Below are 27,031 nucleotides of genomic sequence, written 5' to 3' on the forward strand. Positions count from 1 at the left end.
ACTGTAGTTGAAAAAACCCAGTTTATGCCCACTCTCTGCTTTCTGTCCATGAACTAATTCTCAACTCATGTTCATGTATTGCGCTCAAGTCCCTTATCTTGCCTACTGACCTTTTTGTGTGGCAACTTATGAAATGCCTTTTAGATAAAAAACAGCTACTGGTTCTTCTAGTAGCACCCTCAAAGAAGCTAATACATTTGTCAAAGCTTTTCCTTTTCGTAAAACCATGTCGAATTGTTCAAACTATAGTATTCTTTTCTAAAAGTATTGTTAATACTTTCTGAGTAATAGAGTCTATCTGTGCCTCCAGTTCAATCCAGGAAAATGCGAGGTGATGTATTTTGAAAGATCCAATTCTATAGCGAACTACAGCGTGGAAAGTTCTTTACGCAGAGGGTGATGGGTGCCTGGAATGCGTTGCCAGCAGGGATGGTTGAGGCAGGGACGATAGCGTAAATTAAGAGGTATCTAAACAGACAGATGAATGGGCAGCGAGCAGAGGGATCCTTAGAAAATAGGCGACAGGTTTAGATAGAGGATCTGGATCAGGGCAGGTTTGGAGGGCCGAAGGGCCTGTTCCTGTGCTGGAATTTTCTTTGTTCTTGCTTTTTCTTTGCTCATTTTTCTTATTGCAGCTGTTTCATGCTTTCAGATAAATAACCTTCAACTTCATTTTATTACTTTTCATCGCAATTAACCTATTTAATTACATACAACTTTGTTAAACCCTCTGTCCCTTCCTGTCTTCTCTGCTTGGCTTTACCCACATTGCTCCAATGTTCTGATGTCTTAACCTTGCTCTTGAATTTCTAAATCTCCCTTTAACCAAACCTTCCCTTTGGCCCTGCAATTTTTTTTTCTTCTTGAGTATACATCAAGTTCGCTTTTGAAGATTACTAGTGAGAATATTTTACAAGTTCTTTCACAGTGTGTGAATGGTTCTTCAAGCAGTTACCATCAATCCATATACATTGTTGAGAGCACTCCAAGTGAGCCTCAACAAATGACGTCTCTTCAGGTTTTTTTTTCTAACCTCTGAAGGGATATTCATCTCTCAATATGTGTAATACTACATCTTCATCAATTACGTAGTATCTCACTCTCACTGAGCTTTGTTAGGTTCAGCTGAAAACATGTGGGTGTAACATTCAAGCAAAGACTTAGCACCATTTAAAAAAAGTATAATCTCAATTTTCAATTTAACTTATGTGTCTGAATTACAGGCATGCAAAGTACTACATGGAGAACGGCACTGAATACAGAACTTTAATAAAAGTGTTTGGGATAAGAATTGACATTATTGTTCACGGTGAGGTAAAACCAATTTCTTACTTTGAATTATTTCCCACTAACATGTCTAACTAGTAAGTGTTAACATTCTGTTGAAAGGAGCTTATTCTGATTATTATTAAAGTGTGTTCTACTTGCCTATACATTTTGGCTGTAGGTTAGAGTTTCAAAAGTTTTCGTCACTCTTTTTAAAATTTCCACTATTGTTAGCCTGACATGAGCCCATCCTTTATCCCACTGGGCTGGCTGACCCTATCGCAAACTCTGCCATCAGGATGAACTGTAGTGCAGCTGGCAGCACATTTGCCTCAGAGTCAGAAGATTATAGGTTCAAGCATCTTTTCAGGAATTGAGAACAAAAATATGGGTTGGTATTCCTGCCCTTTATTAAGGGTGACATTGTCAAGGATACTGTCTTTTAGATGGAATGCTAAACCCATCTGCATTTTCAGGGAGATATAAGAGATCCCATGCCATAATTTGAAGATATATATGCATTGAAGAAAAGCAGATGGGCAATAGTCATTCCTCATTCAACATCACAAAAAACAGATTATCTGGTCATTGTTACATCCGTGTTTCTGAGAGTTTGCAAATTGTGTGCAAATTACAGAATGATTGCAAGATAGAAAGAGCCCATTTAACTCATTGTGTCAGTACCAGCTTGCCAAATGAGCATTTCACTCAGTGCCACTCTGTTACTACCTTCCTGTGAGTATGCACATTGTTCCTTTCCAAATCACATTCTCACTCTGAATGCCTTGATTGGACCTGCCTCCATCACACTCTCAGGCCGTGCATTCCAGACACTAACCACTCGCTGTGTGGAAAAACTTTTTTCATCTCTCTTCTGCTTTTTGCCAATTGCTTTGAATCTACACCTTCATGTTCTTAATCCTTTCTTGAGTGGGAACAGTATCTCCCTATCTAATTTGTCCAGACTCCTCTTGATTTTAATGCGATCTCCTCTCAGCTCTACCTTCTCCAAGAGAAGCAGTCTCAATTTCTCCAATCCAACTTCATAACTGGAGGTCCTCATCTCTGGAACTATTCTCATAAATCTCTTCTGCACCATCTCATATGCCTTCAGATTCTTCCTAAATTCTGGCACCAGAATTGGATACAGCCATCCAGCTGAGGCTTCTCTCACGTAAATTCAACAGAACCTTCTTGTATATGTTATCACAACGACTACACTCAAAAAGCATTTTGAGAGTTGGTGATCATGAAAAATGCAACATGAATACAAAATTTGCTTTTCATGTTTCAGAACTCCAAGTCACGCAGTAGAAAAAATTTCCTCAGTCCATGTGCAAAATCTAGGTTCAATCTTTGGGATAGTTTGTAGTGAAGAAGGTAAAATAATTGTAGAGAGGAAGACTCTGACCAATAAATATAGCAAAGTTAATCTCATGAGAGCACATATTTTATCAAGAAACCTCAAGACTTGGATCATGGAGTGGGTGAGAAAATTCTGCACATACAGCAATTAGCATCTTGAAGGTTTACATCTGAGGAGACCTAATATATTTGTGCCAATTCTTCACTAAAACAATTCAAAACTCATCTCTCAATCTCTTTTTTTATATATATATCTTTCTATATCTTCCTCTACTTCAAATATGATTCAATTTTTCTTTTAAAAATGTGCTTAGATTTGTGCCTCAACCATGATGTGTGGCAGAATATTCTGTGTTTCAGGAACAGTCTACTTAACACAATTTCTCCCAACCTTTCTCTCCTGTCATCTTCCTAAATTGACGATTTCTTGTCACTGACTCTCCGAACGGATGAAATAATCACTGTTTATTCACTCTGGAAAAACTCCTCTGTTTTGAAGATTTTTTATTATAACTCCTCTCAGCCTTATCTGTGGAGAGAATAATGAATTAGTGATTATTCTTTCAATGATGTTCTTTGGGGTCAAAAATGGCACATTTGGTGTTGGAACATTGGAATAAAATCAGCCTTCTTTCAAAAGTTCATTACTTGAGCTAAGCAGATCTATTCTAGAATATTGTTGCTGATTGGTTAGCCAATCTAGATCAATATTTGGCTTTCTTAAATCCCCACTTGGCTCCAGATAACCTGTTCAACCTCTGACACAAGCTGCAATGTGGTTCACCTGCTCACTGTAGCTAAATTAGATGGTATGTATAAGTAGTGTTCTTTATCACCTCCAGAAAGTTAGAAATATTGTTCTTATTGATGAATGTGCAACATTTTGTTGTCTACATGGACTTCAGTAAAGCCTTTGACAAGGTTCCTTATGCCAGATTGGTGCAATAGGTAAAGTCACATGGTATCAGGGGTGAGCGAGCAAGATGGATACAGAACTGGCTTAGTCATAGGAGACGGAGGGTAGCAGTGGAAGGATGCTTTTTGGAATGGAGGGTTGTGACTAGTGATGTTGCACAGGGATCAATGCTGTGGGACCTCTGCTGTTCATGATCTACAGAAATGATTTGGAGGAAAACATAGCTGGTCTAATTAGTAAGTTTGCGGATGATACAAAGATTGGTGAAATTGCGCATAGTGAGGAGGATTGTTTAAAAGCGATGTGTGAGGCAAGTTTTTCACACAAAAATGGTGAGTGTCTGGAATGTGTTGCCCATGGAGGTGGTGGAAGCAGACACAATAGCAGCATTCACGAAACATCTGGATGAATACATGAATAGGAAGGGAATAGAGGGATATGGATCCTGTAATTGAAGACTGTTTTAATATGGAAGGGCTAAATATGGTGGCACAGGCTTGGAGGGCCAAAAAGCATGTTCCTGTGCTGTATTGTTCTTTGTCCTTTGTTCTATTTTCAATTACATCATGTCACCTACTAACATCCCTACCGCATTCCTAAAACCTCATCCATGTCATTGTCACCTGAAGTGCTCTCATTGTTGGCTTCCTGAGCTCCATGTTACATAAATCCGAAATATGGTGTAAATGTTTTCTTCTGGTGAGTTGTGTTGTCCTGCTGCTAGCTCCTAGTTTAGAGACAAAAAAAACTGCTAATGCTGGAATCTAAGGTAGACAAGCAGGAGGCTGGAAGAACACAGCAAGCCAGGCAGCCTCAGGAGGTGGACAAGTCAACATTTCGGGTTTAACTCTTCTTCAGGACTCCTCATTTTTTGTCTATTTAGTAAGGACTGAAATACATATCTATTGATTATCATACTGTCAAACCTGTAAATGTTCTCTTTAGGGTTGGGAGAAAGTAAGTTGTGTGTTTTTTAGAAGCAGATAGCTCAAAATCTTTATCAAACCCAGCACTCCAATACTAAGGAACAGGTGTACTTTAGTATTGTGTTGATTAGTGGATGTCCTTATTACTTCTCACCCTTATTTTAGTTGACTTCAGCTGCCTTCTGTCTCAACAATTCATTGAAAATCTTCACCCTTATTTCAATTCATTGTTTATTGGCCAATGTTGCTTTTGCAAACTCATCAATCTTAATGTCCTGGTTTGCAAATTGTGATCTGAGATTTATTCTGTTCTGACTCCCTTCAGTCTTTTACTATCTATTATATACCCAACAAGTAACTGTAACTTTGACGTGACCATTGGTAAAATCATTACCTGGAGGCTGAACATGTGAACATTATTGAGGGCATATCATGATTGTGCTGTAAAAAGGAAAGCTGCTTAAGGTCTACATGTCTAACTGGTGGAACCACATTCACTGGTAAATAGCATACACCCATGTAAGTGTTAAGGGATTATGTGATGTACTTAGACTTTTCCTTTTGGTGAGTTATGTTGTCCATCTTGCTGCTAGCTCCTAGTTGTTGTGTACTTAGTGAGGACTGAAAAATATGTCTGTAAATTATCTTACTGTCAAACATGTGACTGTTCTCTTTGGGATTTGGAGAAAGTAAACTGTGTTTCTTTGGAAGTAGGTAATTCAAATTCTTTATCAAACTCAGCACTCCAAAACTAAGGATCAGATGTACTTTAGTATTGTGTTGATCATGGAAGTTGGAAAGGTAGATTGGCATTGACCAGTGAGATTTATCTCATTTGATGCAAGAGAAAAATGAGATCCAATGCCATTGGGTGAGAGAGACAGTGAGAACATTACCATCTGTGTTGGTAGATATTGGCTAATCCTTTTTCTTTTAACTCAAATAAGAGATTGGTTTATCAAGAAGTAGTAATATAGTAATATATTTGATTACATTTCATTTATTATCTCAAGACATTCTTCTTAATGAGTCAAGCATTCCCAATATAAATCATGAGTAAAGGACACAAAGGTTTTTACAAATAATCAGTTTTCCACACCATTCCTTCAACTTTTCTTCAAATGTTTTGGAAGACTCCAATTTGAATCTGCTCTGTGTTCCTTATTACATAGATTAAGAAGGACCTGCATTAACATAGTGCAATTCATGACCTCATGATCGCCTGAAGGATTTCACAGTCAATTCATCACAGCCAACCTTTGAAGTGTCTATTAGGTGTAATGACACAGATAACATAGTGAAGAAGGTGTTTGATATGCTTGCCGATATTGGTCAGTGCATTGAGTGTAGGAGTTGGGAGGTCATGCTGCAGCTATACAGGATATTGGTTAGGTCACTTATTGAATATTGCATGCAATTCTGTTCTCTGTCCTGTCGGAAGGATGTTGTGAAACTTGAAACGGTTCAGAAAAGATTTACAAGGATGTTGCTGGGGTTGGAGGGTTTAAGCTCTGGGGAGAAGTTGACTAGGATGCGGCTGTATTTCCTGGAGCATCGGAGGCTGAGGGGTGACCTTAGGTTTATAAAATCATGAGGGGCTTGGATAGGGTAAATAGGCAAGGTTTTTTACCCAGGGTGGGAGACTACAAAGCTAGAGGTCATAGGTTTATGGTGAGAGGGGAAAGATTTAAAAGGATCTTAAGGGGTAACGTTTTCATGCAGAGGGTAGTGCGTGTATGGAATGAGCTGTCAGTGGAAGGGTCAGAGGCTGGCACAATTACAGCATTTAAAAGGCATCTGGATTGGTATATGAATAGGAAGGGTTTAGAGGGATATGGACCAAGTCCTGGCAGGTGGGACCAGATTTATATGGGATATCTGGTTTGCATGGACGAGTTGGACCATAGGGTCTGTTTTCATGCTGTATATCTCTATGACTCTATTAACAAACATTACCTGCAGATGAACAGTTTCTGTTGCCTAATTTAGTCTTTGTCTCAGTTTCCATTGTGGTTAGCCATTTGCAACAAGGTCTTCTGCTTCTACTCTATCTTCCTGTTTTTGAGTTAGCTTTTTGAGTTATCTCTGATTTACTCAATTATGTGCATTCAGAAATTAAAAGATAATGAAACTTGCTATCTCTATATTTCTGCTCTAGTTAACTCCATTCTGCCATGTATTTTATATTGAAACTGCATATTTAGTTCTGCCCAACCAATGGGTTACTTGCATTAAGCTGGTTAAATCTAAACTTTAGGGCAGGTGTCATTTCCTTGGCTCCTCTAGCTGGCAGCATCAGTTAATATCCCTTTCACATGTGCATCCTCTTGAGCAAATAGAAGTTTTCCTACGTGAATTTGTCAATAGTTTTATTTTGAACATGACATAGTTTCAGCAATTTCAGGGACATTGTTAGGCTTATGCATGGACAGAAAATGCTGACAGTTGGAGTCATTGTTGGAATTTTGTTATTGATAAAACTCCGCAGCTTTTGTGGAAAGCTGAAGCTGATGTTTTGTGAACACCTCCTAGCTTCATTGCATTCAAGAGAAACTTTGAGTTCCTCATTGGTAATGACTTTCATGTTCACCCACCACTTCCCTGAAGTTTTACATGGATACTTTGGTAAATGCCTTCTGAAGATTTTTGATGTGATAAATATTCTCTAATGAAATAATTTAAATTTGATTAGGCACCAACACCTGCAGGAATATTTAGAAAATATCTTTAAATGTTCAACATTATTTGTAGATCTTTCTTTCTTTTTCAAAAATTCAATTGGAATGTAAATGTGGATTAAGAAGAGATCATCCACCTGGCATACTTCTTCTTTAACATGGTTTATGTGTTTCGATACTGACACTCCTGAATTCAGCATGTGAAATTTGCCTTGGCTTCAATTGAACAAAAGATCCAGGATATTAATCCAGCATCATAGCACATTGTTCATTCCTGATAGAATTGTCCAACTATCAGCAGAATAAAGCACTTTGTAAGCAAGCATAGCTAACCTATCTTCATTCCATTTCACAACTGGATTTGCATCTAGTACCATTCTGAGAAAGATTATCAACACAGTTGATAACTGGCTGCTAATACTTTATTTGATACACCTACAGAAAAAGTTTAACAGCCAATCATACCAGTTTTATACAGCTTTGCTGTGTAGCCAATTACCTCATCTTGTTACACCCAACATGAGTTAAATCAAAAAAAGGTTTTGTTGCAACCTAATATTCCACTCCTCTATGGGAGAATGAGATTACCTTAACAAAGAAACAGAGACAAATTTGCAGAGTGAACATCTGAAAAAATATATTACTGGGTACTACAGTGAGGTTGCAATGACTTCATCAATTCCCCAACATTGAATTTTGAAATGTTGAAGCCTCTGCAGCATTGAACTCCGAATCTGGCACTGCTTCCCCCAATTGCAGGCTGGAGTTTCTCTGTCAAGGATGTCTCAAAATGGCAATGTCATTAACCTGCATTATCAGCTACATGAGGATAGCTGGTCTTTGCACCTTTTGGCATCTGTGAAAGCATTGGCGGAGAAGGTGCTTGTGAAATATAGCTATCAGTCAGGTACAGATATCACCCAGCTACTAAAATCTAACATGCCCTAACATGCTCACAATCTGTGTGAAAACAGACTCAAAGACAACATGGAATTGGCTGAAGTTCCGATTTGTAGAATGCAATACTACTTCCCTATAGGCACAATTTATAATGTGGATAGCAATGTCCAAAACTGGACTAGTTTTGCAAAGTGATTATTTTTAAGTTTCTACTCAAACACATTGGCATATTGCTAAATGTAAAGTTTAGAATTAGAATCAGACTTAGCTTTACTGTCATATGTACTCACATGAATATGGAGAAAAGTTTACAAGTCAATACTTATGGTGTCATTTAGGTATCAAAGTACCTAGGTACAAATTCTTAGTGAAAAACAAATTAGAAAAATACAGAAATAAAAAGTCCAGCATCAAGTTCGAAAAATAGAGAAATAAGAGTTCAGAATAACAGTTCTTCCAACCAGATCATACCGGGCTTCACCTTGAGGCCGGGGGTTTGAGTCCCACGCTGAGGCCGGGAGTCCATGCTGGCTTTCATTCTGGATATCGCTGATGTTGCCCAAGGATGGGAGATAAAAAGACAAAGGAAAAACAAACACACAAGAAGGGACAGAAAAACAGAAAAGAAATGGATGGAATGGATGAGTTCTGGCTCATGATTCCTACTCTGCTGCTGTCCTGGAGATGATTTACTATGAACGAGTATAATTGGGCAATGTTTCAAATATTTTTCTTTGTAAGTGTTCCTTATATTTAAAAGAGGTGACCTGATGCAGTTTAATTAATAGAGCTGAAAAATTGATTTATTACAAAATTATAAACATCTTTTATGGCCGTTTCTAGCCGACTACTTCTGAATAACACCATTTTATAAATGCAAATTACCCAATTAATCTATAAAAGACCATTTGATAGCTATAATAAAACAAGAACTGCAGGTTCCAAAGAACTAAAACAAACAAAAACTGAAATTGCCAGAGAAAGTCAGCCAGTCCAGCAGCATCTCTGGAGAGAAAGCAGAGTTAATGTTTCAAGTCTGGTGATTCTTCTTCACACTCTTGTTTTGTAATGGTGGTGTCATCACTAGGTCAGGGTCCTTGCTCATTGTGAGGAGAAAGTGGTGCATTTGGATGGAGGAGTGCAAGACTGCTCATGTTGTGCCAGGGAGACACTAATGCACAGCCAACTCTGTCGGCTCATTTATGTTGTATTGCTCTCCCATTACTACAAGCACTAAACTATTCTTCTTCTGCACAAATCTTTATTTGTCTTCAACAACCAATTCCCTCATCCAAGTACTAGCAGTGATCAGCTACGTTCTGCAAATAGGCCAGCGCCAGAGACCCTCGGCTCCACCTCCTGCTCTGAGGAGGAGGTCACTGAACTCTCTGAGGATGTGGAGGCAAGGTTTACACCTGCACCCTTCAGCAACTCAGAGACTTTCACCTCAGTGGGTACACTTTATAGGTTGAATTTGAGGACACATTCTAGTGAGCAAGGCACTAGGCAAGTGTTGAGGAAGAAATAGCCAAGGTCTCTGGCAATCCGAGAACTGCTGGAGACCTGGCACTTGCTCAGCCCCAGGCAGAAGACATGCTTCTGTTTTCCGTCTGTAAGGGATTTGGTCAACCTGCAGAGACAGGCAGAGGAACATCAGGCACAGTCTGTAAACTGCAGTGAACAGTGGAGGGGCCCAGCAAGGTTTATGCTGCTGTGCGGATTGCAACTTATAGCGAGCCAAGTGCTGCTGGATATACGCACAGAGCTTCACTCCCATACACCAGCAATGTGTGCTCAGCGTCAAGGTGACAGGGGACCCATGAGCTTGACATGATTCCAGTTGCTCCTCCCTTTTAGAGAGATGCCAGAGTGGGTGGGAAAGTGGAGCTGAGGCCATGAAAAGATCAGCCATGATCTTATTGAAAAGTGGAGCAGGCTCAAGGGGCTGGATGGCCTACTTCTGCTCCTAGTTCTTATGTTCTACATACAGAAGCTTCTGTCTCAGGGATCTTCGGTGCTGCCCTTATCCTCCATCTACTTCCCTATGATCACAGAGTCTGCAACAATACAAACCAAAGAGGGGGAATCAGTATTTGTGTCTGAGCAGACTCTTAGCGAGCAGGTCCCAAAGGCACCTCAGGACAGCTAACCAAGTTTTGCATCCCAGCTACTGAGGGTGGGCCTGTACTCCACCAGAACGGGAGCGAAAAGGAAAAGGAAACGCACTGAGGATGGATGGGTGGTACATCCATGTAAATAACCTATCATTGTTAGAAAATATTTTTATTTACATTGTTACAATGTCTGCTTTGGTATAATGTTTGCCACAGCACTTAGTTAAGTCACACCCAGGAAAAATGTGCAGCCTCTTCAGACATCCCAAGTATGAAAGAGGCTGCAATCACCAAGAATTATTCATTTCAGATAAGCTGCCAATTCTTAGACCACAGCTTACAGCCTGGAGGGCACTGAGACCAAAGGCAATGACTAATAAATAATCCGGGCCTTGACCTGAACAGATTATTCCACATTTACACTCATTTTATGAATACAAACACACAAATTGGGACTAGACCATTCAGCCCCTCAAGCCTGCTTTGTCCATTCAGTAAGATCATGGCTAATTTGACTGTAACCTCAAATTCACGTTCCCATCTAACCTAATAATTGTTACCCCCACACTTTGCAAGAATCTATCTTTGCCTTAAAGTTACAGAAGCAGAGTTCTTGAATGTTTTTTCGTTACTCTCTGAAAGTAAATTTTGCCTTATTTCTGTTTTCAAACAGTGACCCTAGTTCTAGTTTCTCATATAAGAGAAAAGCAAATCAAGGCAACTTCATAATCTACATGCACTTGAAACATTGAAGTGCACCAGTGGTGGAAGGGTCAGAACTTCATGAGGACTTTTGTTAATCTGGTGGCTATCATGAGGGACTGTACTGCATATCACTCAGATGTCATGTCTTTGTGGATGAGCTACCTTAAGAGCTACCTAACAGTAGCGTCATGCCATGTTAGCACATTGTCTCACTGCTGCTTTGTCCCTTGTGGTCAGGTCAGCCAGATCATGTATAGGTATTAGTGAGTTTTGAGAAGATTTGTAGTATGTGTAGAGAAGATTATGTGTAGGTACTTTAAAATGGGATCACACAAAAATATCGCACGCACCATAGTATGGACAAAAAGACTTTTATTCGGCCAAACAATAGGTAAGGGACTGCATAAACAATACTGTCCATATGTCCTTTGCACCTCTCAGGGCTGCTTGCCAGATGAGCAGTACAACGTCAATAAAGCAAAGTCTGAACTCAGCTCATTCATTCTGAAAGTGGGTGGCTGTTAGTTTCTCCCTGATCCGTCTGGTTCGGCGGTGTTTTGTCTGTCCTGCTCTTTTAGATGCTCTTCCATGGACTGCCTCACTGTGAAACTTAGATGATTGTTGTCAATCTTCCATTTTGTCTCCATCCAAAACATTCCCCATTTGTCAGCTCCAGTTGTCTGGGATACAGAATATCACAATGATGCAAGAAACCCTGCCTGGACTATACTTTCCTTCTTTATTTGTATCTTACTTGTTTTGTACTTCCTTTCTGAGTTAAATTGATGGTCTCTTAAAGGTTTGGAGAGGGGTATTCCTTATAACAAGCAGCCAATTCCGAATAGCCTGAGAATCTTGGATGAGGACAGGCACCTGTAAAAGCTCCAATATATAAGAATAATGGCAGCTCCCACGAAATCTAGTACATAGCTCCAAAATTTGAAGACAATGGTCACCATAAAATTTGAACAGTAATGGAATGGAGGCCTTTTCCATTCACAAACATTGCAAGTCGGCGAGAGGGTGTCCTCAAAGTGATATGGGTGCAATTGAAAAGCGCGCTGAACCTGGGGAAAGTCACTGCTGGTGGAGAATCCCAGTGCGTGGGCTGTTGGACTCTCCTTGTCACTGGGAAAGGATGGAGAGCATAACATCTCAGATGCATTTATTTGTAAAAGATCGGGTGTTGCCACACATAGCACCAGGTACTCCCTGAAGTAACATATACCTCAATGGCCAGTGGGATGGGATTGCCACAAGTCCTCCTGCAGAACATCACTCAATTCTTGGCCACGACATCTGTAATTGATCAAATGGATCAATGGGCTGAGGAGTGGCAGATGGAGTTTAGTTTAGACAAATGTGAGCTGCTGCATTTTGGAAAGGCAAATCAGGGCAGGACTTATACACTTAATGGTAAGGTCCTGGGGAGTGTTGCTGAACAAAGAGACCTTGGAGTGCAGGTTCGTAGTTCCTCAAAAGTGGAGTTGAAGGAAGATAGGATAGTGAAGAAGGAATTTGGTATGCTTGCCTTTATTGGTCAGTGCATTGATTATAGTAGTTGGGAAGTCTTGTTGTGGCTGTACAGGACATTGGTTAGGCACTTTTGAAATACTGTGTACAATTCTGGTCTCCCTGCTTTAGGAAGGATGTTGTGAAACTTGAAAGGGCTCAGAAAAGATTTAGAAGGGTGTTGCCAGGGTTGGGGAGTTTGAGCTATGGGGAGGAGTCATAAACTAGAGTGGATGGGTTTAAGGTGAGAGGGGAAAGATTTAAAAGGGACCTAAGGGGTAATGTTTCCACACAGAGGGTGGTGTATGTATGGAATGAGTGAGGAAGTGATGGAGGTTGGTACAATTACAATATTTAAAAGACATTTGGATGGGTAGATGATGAGGAGGGGTTAGAGGAAAATGGGCCAAATGTTGGCAAATGGAACTAGGTTTATCTAAGATAGCTTGTAGGCATGGACAAGTTGAACCGAAGGGTCTGTTTCCATGCTGTACATCTGTATGACTCTATAAATGTCAGAAGATAATACAATGTTGTTGAAGGAAGTCCTGAGTCCTCACATCCATATCCATCATCATGTTATTCCTCACATAATGTGACATAAAGGCTGCTCAAGGAGATAATAACCATGTCTCCATAAGTAGCTTGGGGGAATGTGACCGTATCCAGTTGTACAATGGACAACCAAAGTGTTTATGCTACAATGGGGGTAGATTTCTGCTTGTAATCCACCATGAAGGACTCAAAAAGAAATAGATCATAGCCCATGTCCTGCATCCTTACATTTCAGAGTGAGAATCTGGCAATGTGTTACTGTTTATAGAATCCCTGCAGTGTAGAAACAGGCCATTCAGCCCAACAAGCCCACAGTGACTGCCTGAACAGCATCCCACCCAGACTCATCCCCCTCTACTCTAGCTTTGTAACCCTCCATTTCCCATGGCTAATCCACATATCCTTGGACACCATGGGCAATTTAGCTTGGCCATTCCATCTAACTTGCACATCTTTGGACTGTGGAAGAAAGCCCAAGCACCCAGAGGAAACTCATGCAGCCACAGGGAGAATTTGCAAACTCCACACAGACAGTTGCTCGAGGCTGGAATTGAAACCGGGTCCTGAGTGCTATGAGGCAATAGTGCTAACCACTGAGCCACCCTGCTATCCTCTTAGAGAATTTGCTGTGAAATGTGGTTGGAAAGTGGGAACTTCAGTCTGGCTATCATGTTCCTTATTATCAGCACCCTTATTTAGCTTCCATGACAAAGCCGGAATTAGTGTACATAATGTGTAACTCTCATGATTGTTTGAGGCCATAACCAGGCAGTAGCATTCTTGGACAATTACTAATTTGCTGTTGAAATGCAAATTGAAGACAGATGGGTAGCATTAGTTTATCACTGAAGGTAACATTTATGTACTAGCCCCAGAGAAACCTCAAAATCAAACTTGTTTACTCTGTTTCCAAAGAATAATAAACATTGACTTACCTGGATGATTTAGCATACAATCACATGCATTTTCAGGTTACTGTGTAGTTTTGATCCAACGTGGTGAGGTTCCAACATCGATGATGTATGCATTTCCCTCCCCATCCTTCATATTCCATTTTCCATTGCTTCTGTTCTATTTCCTTGTGGTTTTGATGACCTTTCAGCCTCTCCCACTTTGATTGAGCCTATTACAGCATGTAATAATGTGTCCACTTCACCCCCACAGCTCAGATTTTGGAAACCTCTATATTCTTAATGGCTCTAATACTGTCCCCATGCAAGGGCAAAGTAACTTTGAACTCCCCTCTTCAAGAGCTCCCTGTGCCCTCCCATTCCCTATGAGGTGCCATGTTACTATCTGCAATTGCCCCCTGTCACAGTGCCCCCTCAGCAGCCCAGTGCATTGATGGCTATCCCCAGACTTGAGTTGCTTGCTTATCCTTGGATCGCTGCCTGGCCATTATTGACAAAACCCCAAGAATGTCTGTGGTCCACCCTGACCAGACTTACCCACCTTTAATCCCTGGGCTGCTTGGATTTGGCCTGCAGGAGGGATTATGGCCCAGGTCCTTCACTGCACAGACACAGATTCCTGGACCAAGTGCCTGACGTACCATGGCCTCTATAGTGTAACTGGAGGAGTTGCTTGACAATGGAGGTACCCCTTTCATCCTAGTCGGGCTCTTCTCCTTTGAGTTTCATTCACTGTCATTTGCTTGAAACACATACTGTAAGTTTGCTGTGCAAGCTGTTGGTGCACGCTGCAGCTTTGATGATGTAGCATTGTGCCCTACAGTGGCATGTTCACTCCCTGTCTGTCTGACACACTTACTCTTCTGTATTTCTCACTGTCACAAGCTGCCTGCTTCTCTGTACTGAAAGAAGCTAAACTGCAGAGGCTTGCTACCTGCACCTGACTCCTCTGGATCTTCTGTACTTAAGAATGCAATGCCACCCACAGTGGATGAATGTCTGAAAGTAAGTACTGAAGTCAGCAAATGATAAGAAAACAAGCTAAGAGCTATAAGATGCCTGTGCCCACGTCAGTGCGAAAGCATCCTGTCTAGATCTCTGAGATTCTTGGCATGCTTCTTCCAGGTTGGTTTGGAAGAAGCATGTGAGCTGCTAGTGTCCATTGAGAACTTATGCTCAAAATTTTGACTGTCCTGCTCCTCGAATGCTGCCTGACTTGCTAGCGCCACTTTTTTGATGGTGTCCATCACTGCTAAAGTAAAATGTTGAAGACCCGAGATCTTGGCTGAGTTAGTCTGAGAGTAGGTATGACGATGCAGGAGACTGGTGGTTGACCATTCTGAGGTGTGTTGGGGAGGTTGATGGCTATGGAGCATGTAGGGCCATTGTGCAGAAAAGGCAGTGTCATGAAGGGAGAGACATTCAGTGAACAGCCCCCATCAGATACTGCTTTGTATTATCTGTCAGGATTATGGACAGTCTTGTTTGTTGCTGGAAGACAGGAGAATTGGAAGTGCAATGTGAATAGGATCAATTAAGCTAGTTGTTTGTCAAAAGCAAGTTCTTCTTGATATCAAAAGACTAAATATTTTATTTCTTTCCCTGTTTAGTTATTCTCATCATCATTTACTCTCCCCAAGCCATTCAGAGGAACATCCTGAACAATGCCTAAATAGTACTGTTCCCCATTAATATAATGGCTGAGGTTGTTTCCTATAAACATTGAGTAATGCTGGGAGTATAGGTGCTGGAAGAGAGGAGTCATACATTCTATTTTTCATAAAGGTACTGGATGATGCTTTGCTTTTATCTCAGTGATGAAAATTCTCTCTGAAACTTTGGGAAATTCTACGTACTTGCATTTGGCTCTGAAATTCACCAAATTGCTTTTATTGGATCTCAATTTTGATTGATGGATTGTCAAGGGATGAGATGTCTAGGAGCTTCTCTTAATCTTTTGTCATGACTTTGGTAGGGTACCGCAGAAAGAATTGTGAAAGGGTAGTAAAATCTGCTGTTTGTTCTTTTCCTTTGATGCAGAATAGATAATTCCTACCAGGTTCACTTAAACATAGTTACCAAACCATTGAGTGTAAGCTAAATCTACTCTGAATAATAAAGGTACCAGTCTTAATCCCTCATATCTAACATTCCAAGATACAGCAATGTTCAGTAACATGAACCAACCCCAATACAAACTTATGTGATCAACCTACACCATTGTAATTACTAAATGGAACATATCCACCTTCTGAGTGAAATTCAGAGACACTAGTTTTGCAATACTAACTTTGTCTAAAAAATAGAATTACTTATGCAGTTGCTTTAAATCTTTTGCTACCTCAAAGATGTTAAAATGGTAATTCAAGCATTTCAGATTTTAATGGCACTGCTTCTCACTTAATTGTGGTTTTTAGTTTTAAATTGGGGTCATCAAATACCTAATAATCAATCTCACAAAAAAAAAAATCTGGAACACTCAGCCTGTCCAAGAATACTTCTATAATAGTTGAACAAGCACCTTGAAAGATAGAGGAAATATTAGGCAACAAGCCAAAATAAAAAAAAGCATCGAATACTTAACCTAAGAAACATTCTTGTGAGCATCTGCTTCATCGTGATCTTGATTCTGAGAGGTAAGTTTAAAAATGAAAAAATTACAATCTTAACAGAGCAACTGGAAGCTTCACTTCCCAAAAAGTGTAAAACCAAAATGCACTGAAATTGGGTGAAAGCAGTGTTTTGGTTCCTTCTTGGTAGTCCTACAACTCCCTCATAACTGCATTGTGGATGTACCTACAGCAAATGGATTACAGAACCCCAAAAAGGCAACTTGTCACCACCTTCTCAAGGACATTAGAAACTAGCCCAGCTATGAATAAAAGCGAAAAAACTCTGTTTGTCTATAAGCAATATATATCAAAACTAGCCTCTTGGTGGTATAGAAGTTGAGTATTGCCAGAAAATGGGACATGCTATCAAAACTTCTCATCTTGTATTTGGCAGGACATACATATGAATTCTGAATTCTAAGAGAGCAATAGAGACAGGGCCTTACTTTTGAATGTATATAGCATTTAGTAAAGCTTAACTGACCCACACTGTGAACTGACTGGTAATCTTAAATTGCTTGTTAATGTAATTTGTAGCATGCGTGGGATTGTTCAGCAAGTGATGTTCAGTCACAGAAACACAGCTGACATTAAACATTGTGTTTTGAGTTTTGCAGGTACAGGCTACTGGAGTACAATCATTGCTTTGTCTAGTCTAAACGTCTGAAGAAATATCATGCCTGGGCATTGTGCCCTTTTGAACTAAACAAACGCATTGGGGCACAGTTTCTCACTGCATTCTCTATGTCATTGGTTGAGATTATCAGAGTCAACCTGACAACCAGTCAGTCTATTTTCTGTTGCACAGCACCAAATTTCAAAGCGAGCAACTTACATTCTTGTGCTTGAAGAGTGCAAGATGAAAAGTTTGGAAAGCATTTCTCTTTTTTTTCAAAAACTAATGGACAGAGTTTTTTAAAAATGCAGTACACAAATAAGATACGGCCTAAGGAAGAAGTAATTCACTCTTGGTGAGGGTGTGGATTCAGATCCAGGAATTTTTGAAAGCACTTGTTAACAATGTGAAACAATTTGTTAAAAATAATTATATAAGTTTTATTTAGAAAACTTATAATTGCTTTAGAATATTGTGGATTATCTCAGCAGCTGTGGTGCAATTTGTCACAGCTGATCAAATGGGGTCAGAGTTTTCAGAGCAGATTGTTGGATGTGGATTGGCTGAAGCCTCTTTAGTGCAATGGAAGCACTTTTTTTTTTCTTTCTAGCTTTGTATTTAAAGTATATTAATCAAGCATAGAAAAGCCTCAAGAAAGAGCTGTGTCATTGTAACAACATTGAATTGACTCAGCATGATAGAGGTATATGCTCCACTGTATACGTTCAGTGTATACTGCTTTGTCACACCACCTTAACATTCTTCAACATTGTTTTTAAAAGAAATCCAGGATTTGATCCATATATTCAACAGAAAAAAAATCGGTTCTTCCATACCCTAACTACGCACCAAGTTTTATTGAAATCCACCATTAGTTTCTGAGATATATGGTTCATAGTCAAAGAGAGTAACAGGTGCAAATATTATGATAAAGTAACTATAATCATCATGTCAGTGCCTGATATTCTGCAGCTGCTGATGCAAATAACCAGCATGTTATAGTGAGATTCAAAAAATAACTTCTTTCTTCTCTGATGAGAAAAAGCAGGCAGGTTCCAACAGTCTGCTTCACTGCATGAAAACAAAGTTTCTGGAAATTTACTCTATTCACCACCCCCAATATTGACATTCCCCAGTTATCCCAGCATGGCTGCAGGATAGTTTCAATTCTGTACATCTCTGTAAATGCAGTGAGAATAAGCAGAGTGTGAATGAGACTAAGTAGAGGAACTACTTGCAAAAAGATAGCACGGGGATTTGAAAGTAAGCTGAGGGAATCAGTGATGCAGGCGAGAGAGAGAAAGAGAGAGAACTTCTTCCATATATTCATCCCAGAGATACATTATGTACCCACAAGGTAGCTAACCATAGTTTAGAAACTTCTAGTCAATTTCTTAGTTAACAAAATGTGTTTACACATGCCTTATAGCACCCTTTTTCTCAATTTCAGAACTGACTTTGGGGGCCTGCAAATGATTAATTAGCATATATTTGGGAATAGTGATCAACCTATTCTGAGACTGTAGCCAGTTGAGGGGATGGGTCAGTTTCTTGCACATTTATTCTTAAACAAATGTAGGAATTGTGGGAATTGATTGGGCGCTGAATAGAATTGATACTTGACATTCTCATACCTTTGCAATGATTTGGACAATTTTTAGCAAAAGATGCTAATAAAACCAGCAAATCCAATATAACTTCCACCTCTGTGTCCATTTATCTGATGCCATCAGCACTGCTCTTACTCACTTGTGCTCAGAGGGCAAATGAAATACCAAATCATTTTTAAATCCTGCATGAATGTCTGGCTGTATTACTAGAGAAGATAGCATTATATGGGGTCTCATTACAAGGATTTTCCATATCCCTCTTCTTGATTCATAACTTGGAATCATCTGATGGATGAAAAGAACAGAGAAGTGATAAAGATTATGAAGTAGCTAACATGACAAGTACATTATTTTGCTATGCCATGTATGTTCCTGTTATGGAGTGATTGAAGTTCAATTCCTGTTATGGAAGCAGTAAATAATGGTTGACAATGTGATTAAATTGAAAAGTTGACTACATATTGTCAGCTTGGATGAGAATGTCCTGCTTCTTCTGAACTATTACCCTATTACCCTAGGATTTGATGAGGGAATCTAGAATATTGAGGGAATGAGTTGGTCTAATGTGGCTTTAGCCCTCTCCTATGGGCATTCTTTTCCAGAAGAAACAAACTATTCACTGGAGCTGAGCAATCTGCCACATAAATGAGCCCAGTACATATGCCATGTACATTGGCATGAACACAAATGACAGTGTTTTAATAAATGGCAGAGTTGTCAGGGATCAGTTTTATGCTTGGCACGAAAAAGCAAAGGATGATGCAATGAAATCTTCTGGCTGACTAATAACCAGTCAGGTATAGCTTCTGGAGACAAAAAAAAAGACTGCAGATGGTGGAATCCGAGATAGAGAAGCACGAGGCTGCAAGAACACAGCAAGCCAGACAGCATTAGGAGGTGGAGAAGTCAATGTTTTGGGTGTGGCCCTTCTTCACGACTGGGTGTATGTGTGTAAGGAGAAGCTGCAAATAAAGGGGGTGGGGAGAGAGCAGGTGGGCAAGGCAGGTGAATCTACCGCTACCTCACCACCCTGTCCCAACCCCTTTATCTGCAGCTCCATGTACATCCACCCCCCAGTGCTGAAGGAATATCACACCTGAAACGTTGACTTCTCCACCTCTTGATGCTGCTGTATTCTTGCAGACTTTTGCTTGTTGACCAGATATAGCTTCCAAGCAAGTGGCATAACATATTCTGCACAATTAAAAAAAAATGTATTGGGGGCATTGCCTACCCTAACATATCTGGTGAGGTTACTGAATCTCTCGCAGCACCTCAGGTAGGTAATGTAGTACATGCTGCTGGCAATTATTTACCTGACAGCTTCTTGTTCATCACATGAACAAAAACATCTTTTTTTGTTTTCCAAGCTTGGTCTAATAGGATCTCCATTCCTGCATCCCTCAACATGATTTCCCTGTCACTCTCTCATCCACTTATTTGCATTCCTCTGAGGCTCAATAATGTTGTCGCTCCTCTTGAAGTTGAAACATTAAATGTTACTTGATGTTTCTTGCAGTCCTGGCGTGTGGTTTATGGTTCCTCAGAAGATTTAGTTTCCTACCTGAGACATCACGCAGTTCATCCACAATATGTAAATAAAGCTAAACACAGAAACCCAACTGTTTCAGTGTTCGAAGATTCAATTGGAAAGTAGTTCTCTCTCACATGCTGCCTCAAAGCCTTCAAGTTAAAATTATGATTATGAAGTGAAATAATTAAAACCAAATTGGTAAACTCTGACTTTTTATTATTGAAAACAGAATGCTGCTTCAGAAAGCAAAGACACACACTAAACAAAACTAAATTTATGAGTGTTTAGAATAGGATTTCACCACATGGTGTAGGGTTGAACCATATAGACTAGAAAGTCACCTGAATTAGCTGGAGGCACAACAAGGGCGTTCCATTCAGTTGCATTACCTCAAATTGAAAAACTTAAAAAACAGCCCAGAATCACACCCTGCCCATGAACCATTAAAGCTGTTTGTTTGTAGATCCAGCATTGATCAATCATTACTCTACTAACTGAAACTACCACTAAAAGCACAGTGACTTATATTGTATATATTATTGAAATATTTCCTTCACCTGAGCGCTGCTGAATAAGTTGATTCTCAAATTATTTAGCATTTGAGACAAAACAGAAAATCAAAGGAAATAATCTTACCCAGCAAGGAGTACAATTATAAAAACTGAGATTTAAATAGCACCATCAATTTTGCAAAACATTGTCAAAATAAAATTGATTATAAGTCATTTTAGGGGCCTACTGGGACAGATGACCAAAACTTTGGTGGACGTGGTTGATTTGAAAGAATGTTTTAAAGGGAAGAAAAATAGTAAATAGAGAGAATTAGACAGCGAATTCTACAGATAGAGCAATTCCAAGGTTCAGGCAGCTGATGATAATAGCAGTCAATGGTAGAGCAAAGTTGCAAATTCTGCGCAAATAGGTAGAATTTGAGGAATCCAGGAATCCTGGTGATTATTATTAGCCTGGATGGAATAACAGAAGGAGGGAATGACAAACCATGGAAGGATTTGCCATCAAAGATGAGAATTGTAAATTGAGCCAGACCAGGAAACAGTGAATGTCAGCAAGCAGAGGTGTAATGGGAGAATGGTACATAGTACATTTTAGAACACGAGCCAAAAATTAGTTCAGGTTTATAGTGGTGGCAGGGACATACTTGGATGAAATTTCTACTAATTTCAGAGCTGGCCCTGAATTTGGGAGGGTGTGGAGGCAGGGTGCACTGGGCATTTAATTGTTTGGGATGGTGCCAATTACAGATAGTGGTGTCATCCCTCCCTCCTGCAGTGAATAAGTCCAAGACAGAAAGGCCTTCCCACTGTCACCAACGAAAGCCATTAAATAAGCAATTAATGTCCACTTAAAGGAATCACCCACCACTGCTACTATTCACCAAGTGGCAGTCACCAGAGAATCTGGAAAGCACACAATCCTGATCAAGGGACCCAATATCAGGAAGAGGAAAGCCTGCTGAGAGTCATCCCTCTCCTTGCCTGCAACCTTCACTCCATGACACTTGACCTGTCCTGACTCACCTGTGTCCTGGGTCCCTACCAATCCTGGGCTGCTCCCGCAAAATTCATGCCCATCATTTGGATTCAATCCACCCTGAATGTTAGGCAAGCAGTGGTAACAAATTAAATATATTCGGATGTCATCAGGTAAAGCTGGATATTGCTTAATATTCTTCTAGAACACAGTAATTTGCCATGTTATGATTCTTTGGTGCAGCATATAGAAAGGACATAGGAGGAAGGGAAAGAATTTTTTCCTGAAGTTAGAAGGTTAAGGGGCGATCTGATCAAAATATTAACAGAAAAAAGCAGGGCAGATAAATTTTTCCCATTCATTGAGGGTCATAGAGCAAGGAGGCTTGGTCTGAGAATTAGAGCCATACTGTTCAGGAGAGCTGTAGGGAAGCACTTTTACAAACAAAGGGTGGTAGATGTTTAGAAATCTCTTCCACAAACAGAAGTGAATGTTGGGTCAGTTGTTAATTTTAAATCTGGGATAGGTTTTATTAAGCAAAGGTATTAAGAGATATGGGCCAAAAGCAGGTATATGGATGAGCAATGATTTCATGGAATGGTAGAATAAAATCAAGGGGCTGAATGGCTGATTCCTGTTCCTATGTTTATGTCTAGACAGGGAAGAACATTAGATTAAATTAGGCCTGACGGGCAGGATAAGAGAAGTGGTAAAGGCAGCTTTATAAAAATTCGCTTGTGGGACATGGGTCCCACTGGCCCACCTGCATCTATTGCTAGTCCGAGCCTGCCTTGGAGAAAGTGGATGGGACCTGCCTTTTAAACCGCTGCAATCTATGTGTTGTAGATAGACCACAATGCCCTTATGGTGGGAATTCCAGGATATTGATCCAGCAACAATGAATGAACGGCAATATGTTTCTAAGTTTAAAACAATAATTCATTTGTGGGATGCCATTAGGGAGGGAATTCCAAGAATTTTACCCAACGATAGTGAAGGAATGGCAATATATTTCCAAGTCAGGATGGTGAATGTCTTGGCGGGATATTGAGGTGGTGGTGTTCCCATTATATCTGCTACCCTTGACCTTTTCGATGAAAGTGGTCATGGAAGTGGTTTGGAAGATGCTGTCTGAGAATCTTTGGTGAATTTCTGCCGTGCATCTTGTAGATAGCACACACTGCCGCTACCGAGTGTTGGTGATGGAGGGAGTGGATGCTTGTGGATGAAATGCCAATCAGGTGGGCTGCTTTGTTCTGGATAGTGTCAAGCTTTTTGAGTGTTGCTTGGGCTGCAGCCATCCAGACAAGTGGTGAGTATTCCATCACACTCCTGACTTGTACTTTGTAGACAAGTGGACAGGCTTTGGGGAGTCAGGAGGTGAGTTACTCGCTGCAGTATTCCTAGTCTCTGACCTGCTCTTGTAGCCATTGTGTTATGTGGTGAGTCCAGTTGAGTTTCTGGTCCATGATAACCCCCAGGATGTTGACAGTGGGGGGTTCAGTGATGGTAACACCATTGAATGTCAAGAGACAGTGGTTAGATTGTTTCCTATTGGTGATGGTGGCGAGTGTTACTTGCCACCCATCAGCCCAAAATTGGATATTGTCTGGATCTTGTTTCATTTGAATATGGACAGTTTCAGGATCTGAGGAGCTGCGAATGGTGCGGACGATTGTGCAATCATTTGCAAATATTTCCACTTCTGACCTTAGGATGGAGGGAAGGTCATTGATGAAACAGCTTAAGATGGTTGGGTCTAGGATACTGCCTGAGGAACTCCTGCAGAGATGTCCTGGAGTTGAGATGACTGACCTGTAAAAACCACAACCATCTTCCTATGTATCAGGCACGACTCTAACCACCAGAGTGTTTGCTCCCGGATTCCCATTGATTCCAGTTTTGCCAGGGCTCCTCAATGCCACACTCAGTCAAATGCAATCTTGATGTCAAGGGCTGCTACTCTCATCTCACCTCTGGAATTCAGCTCTTTTGTCCATGTTTGAACCAAGGCTGTAATGTGGTCTGGAGCAGAGTGGTCCTGGTGGAACTCAAACTGGGTGTCACTGAGCAGGTTATTGCTGAGCAGGTGTTGCTTGATAGCACTGTTGAAGATACCTTCTATCACTTTACTGATGATCAATAGTAGACTCAAGGGGTAGTAATTTGCCGGGTTGGATTTGTCTTGCTTTTTATGTCTAGGACCTACTTGGGCAATTTTCCACATTGTTGGGTAGATGCCAATGTTGAAACTGCATTGGAACAACTTGGCTAAGGGAGAGGCAAGTTCTGGAACACAAGTCTTCAGTATTATTGCTGGAACGTTGTCAGGGCCTGTAGTCTTTGCAGTATCTAGAGTGTCCAACCATTTCTTAATATCACATGGAGTGAATCAAATTGGTTGAAGACAGGTGTCTGGGGCCACTAGAGGAGGCCAAGATAGGTCATCCACTCAGCATCTCTGGTTGAAGATTGCTGCAAATGTTTCATTCTTTCCTTTTGCACCAACCTGCTGGGCTCTTCCATCATTGAGGATGGAGTATTTGTGGAGCCTCCTCCTCCTCCAGTGAGTTATTTAATTATCCACCAGCATTCACTCAGTTGATGCCAGGAGATCCGTCTGGTTTCATATCTTTGAGGCTGTGTAGTGATTGGTACAACTAAATGGCTTGCATTTCAGAGGGCAATTGAGAGTCAAGCACATTGCTATGGGTCTGGAGTCACATATAGACAGACCAGGTAAGGACAGCAGATTTCATTCCCTGAAGGGCATTGGTGAACCAGATGGATTTTTCTGACAATTGACTATGATTTCATGGTTATCAGTAATTCTTAATTTCAGTTTTTTAAATTGAATTCAAATTCCACCATCTGCCATGGTGAGATTCGAACCAGTGTCCCCATAACATTACCTGGATCCCTGGATGAATAGTCGAGGCAATAATACTTGCAGGTGATGGTATTCCTATGTATATGCTGCCCTTGCACTTCCAGGTGTGAATGCTTGTGGGTTTGGAAGAAAAATATCTCAGCAGCCTTGGAGAATTCCTGCAATGCATCTTGTAGATAGTACACACTGCTGCTACTGAGCATTGGTGGTGAAAGGAGTGGATGATTGTGGATGTGATACCATCTGACACAATCCTGACTAATGCCTTGTCGATGGCACAGACTTTGGGGAGTTAGGAATTAAGTTACTCTCCACAGTAATCCTAGCCTCTGATCTGCTCTCATAGCCACTGTGTTTATGTGACAAGTCTAGTTGAGCTTCTGGCCAATGTTAACCCTCAGGATGTTGATAATGGGGAATTCATTGTTTGCAACATTGAATGTCAAGGGGCATTGGTTAGATTGCTTCTTATTGGAGATGGACATTGCCTGGCCGTTGTGTAACGCAAATGTTACTTGGTCATGATGACACATAAGTCCATAAAGATGTATTTGGAAGTCAGACTAACTCTTTACTGAATGAGTAATTTTTCTACACAACAACACAGATAATAACCAATCATTCCTTAACAGAATGATCAATAATTCTGTAAGGTTATAATGTACTGAATGAACAATAACTCCAATCAGTTATACACAACAAAACTTTAATCTGTGAGAAAGCAACTATGTGAACTCATAGCAAAAAAATGTGTTGAATAAACAGGGACTTTGCATAATTTCACAGAATGCAACCCTAGTATTCTTGGGATATAGACATTCACCGGTAAGGCCAAGATTTATCTTCCATCCCAAGAAGCCGTTCAGAAAGTGGTAGTCAGTATACTCTCAAATTGTTGCAACCCACTGTGGTATTAATAAACCATCATTGCAGTAAAGTAGGAAATTCCATAATTTTGACCCAGTTTTTGTGACTTTGTAGTGATATAAGCCCAAGTCAGAATGGTTTGTAATTAAAGTGTATCACTTGTAAGTGATAATGTTTCCTCTGCAGCTGTGGTCCTCATTCTACTAAGGAAATTTGGAGTAATGCATTGAATATACTATACCTACTGAATTAACTATGCAATTGCTCATCAATTGATGAACTAACCTGAATAATATGTGGATACTTTGGAGAAAACAAAAAGGTAAAGAGATGAAAAACATTTTAAAGTTTCAATGCTAGTATATTGAAGATCATAAGGAATTGCCCAATTAGAAACCAACATGCAGCATTGTTAGTGCATATCACACACCCATACCCTTTGTATATCTTACATACTTATTATTTCAGGTATTGTATCTTAGCCTCTTATTACCTGTACATCAATAGAAAATGGAGTATCAAGGTCTTATGTTTCTACATTTCTCTATCTGTTGATGTATTCACACCACAAAACTTTTCTGATCAAGATAGCAATCAGTTTCTACACTTCAATTAATACGTGAGAAACATAGCAACTCAGCAAAGGTGTTACTTTCTATTTTGCCTCCTTCTGGGGATCAGATGCAAAGGAACGCTTCGATACTTCACAGCATTTTTACCTCGGATCTACAAATCAATAGATTCCAGGAACTTTATCCTGTGTGGCTGCTGACTCTGGTATTTTAGTATTGCCACAATGCATCATTCCAAACATCCCAGACATGTTCTAATTAATGTAGTATATAGTGTCCATTTAAATGGACATCTTAAAAACAAAACTAAAGAAACTCAGTTGCAATCTTAGAGAATAGAAAGTAAACATTCTTTGATTTTTATTTCTTCTAGGCAGGGAAGTTTGATGTTGTACCAACAGTTATTAATATTGCTGCAGCCCTCACATCTATTGGAGTTGTAAGTACTTTCAAGTTTTCTTTCCATTTTATATACTAGTGGAGGTTTTGTGACTTTTGCTCAAGGTATAACTCAATATACATTTTTATATTGGAAAATGTATCAGTTCACATAATCCTAAGGTGAAACTGTGTTTAAACAATGATGTAAAGCCTAATTACTAAGTAAGTAAATACCTGAAGGCCAATTAGAATTCAATTCATAAGGGAGATTTGCAGATTGGTGAGTGCTGATAACTTTTTCGGTCCAGGTCAGAAATTGTCTGCATGATATGACTATCACACACTTTATCTATGATTTGATCATTTAAAATATTACGGGAAGAATTTGATCATTCCAAAAATAAATATCATCTGTGACACTCACTTTATTTAAGTAATGCTCTGAAACTCACTCGTTTAGAAAGGGCAATAGGAGTACAGTCTAAGTTAGAGTTGGAGACTTTGCATAGTTGACTTACTTGAATAGTTACCCAGAAAAGTTTAGACAGAAAAAAAACCCAAGGTTAACTCTTGGGTAACAGCGCTCCCACCAATGTAGATATATGGGACC

The 27,031-nt window shown here is 40.0% G+C and overlaps 1 protein-coding gene across 6 annotated transcripts in view; it reads left to right on the top strand.

The window, feature by feature from the left end:
• LOC122562601 (P2X purinoceptor 2-like) overlaps positions 1 to 27,031 on the top strand; it is a 79,044-nt gene that overhangs the window by 44,916 nt on the left and 7,097 nt on the right. For 4 of the 6 annotated variants that reach the window (XM_043715577.1, XM_043715578.1, XM_043715576.1 and 1 more), the window contains exons 9-10: positions 1,224 to 1,314; positions 26,414 to 26,479. In XM_043715577.1, the coding sequence (XP_043571512.1) occupies positions 1,224 to 1,314; positions 26,414 to 26,479 (157 nt within the window). The remainder of the gene's footprint in view (positions 1 to 1,223; positions 1,315 to 26,413; positions 26,480 to 27,031) is intronic. The other 2 variants (XM_043715581.1, XM_043715580.1) reach the window with 1 other exon arrangement.

The sequence above is a fragment of the Chiloscyllium plagiosum genome, chromosome 25 (assembly GCF_004010195.1).
Source record: "Chiloscyllium plagiosum isolate BGI_BamShark_2017 chromosome 25, ASM401019v2, whole genome shotgun sequence".
NCBI lineage: Eukaryota > Metazoa > Chordata > Chondrichthyes > Orectolobiformes > Hemiscylliidae > Chiloscyllium > Chiloscyllium plagiosum.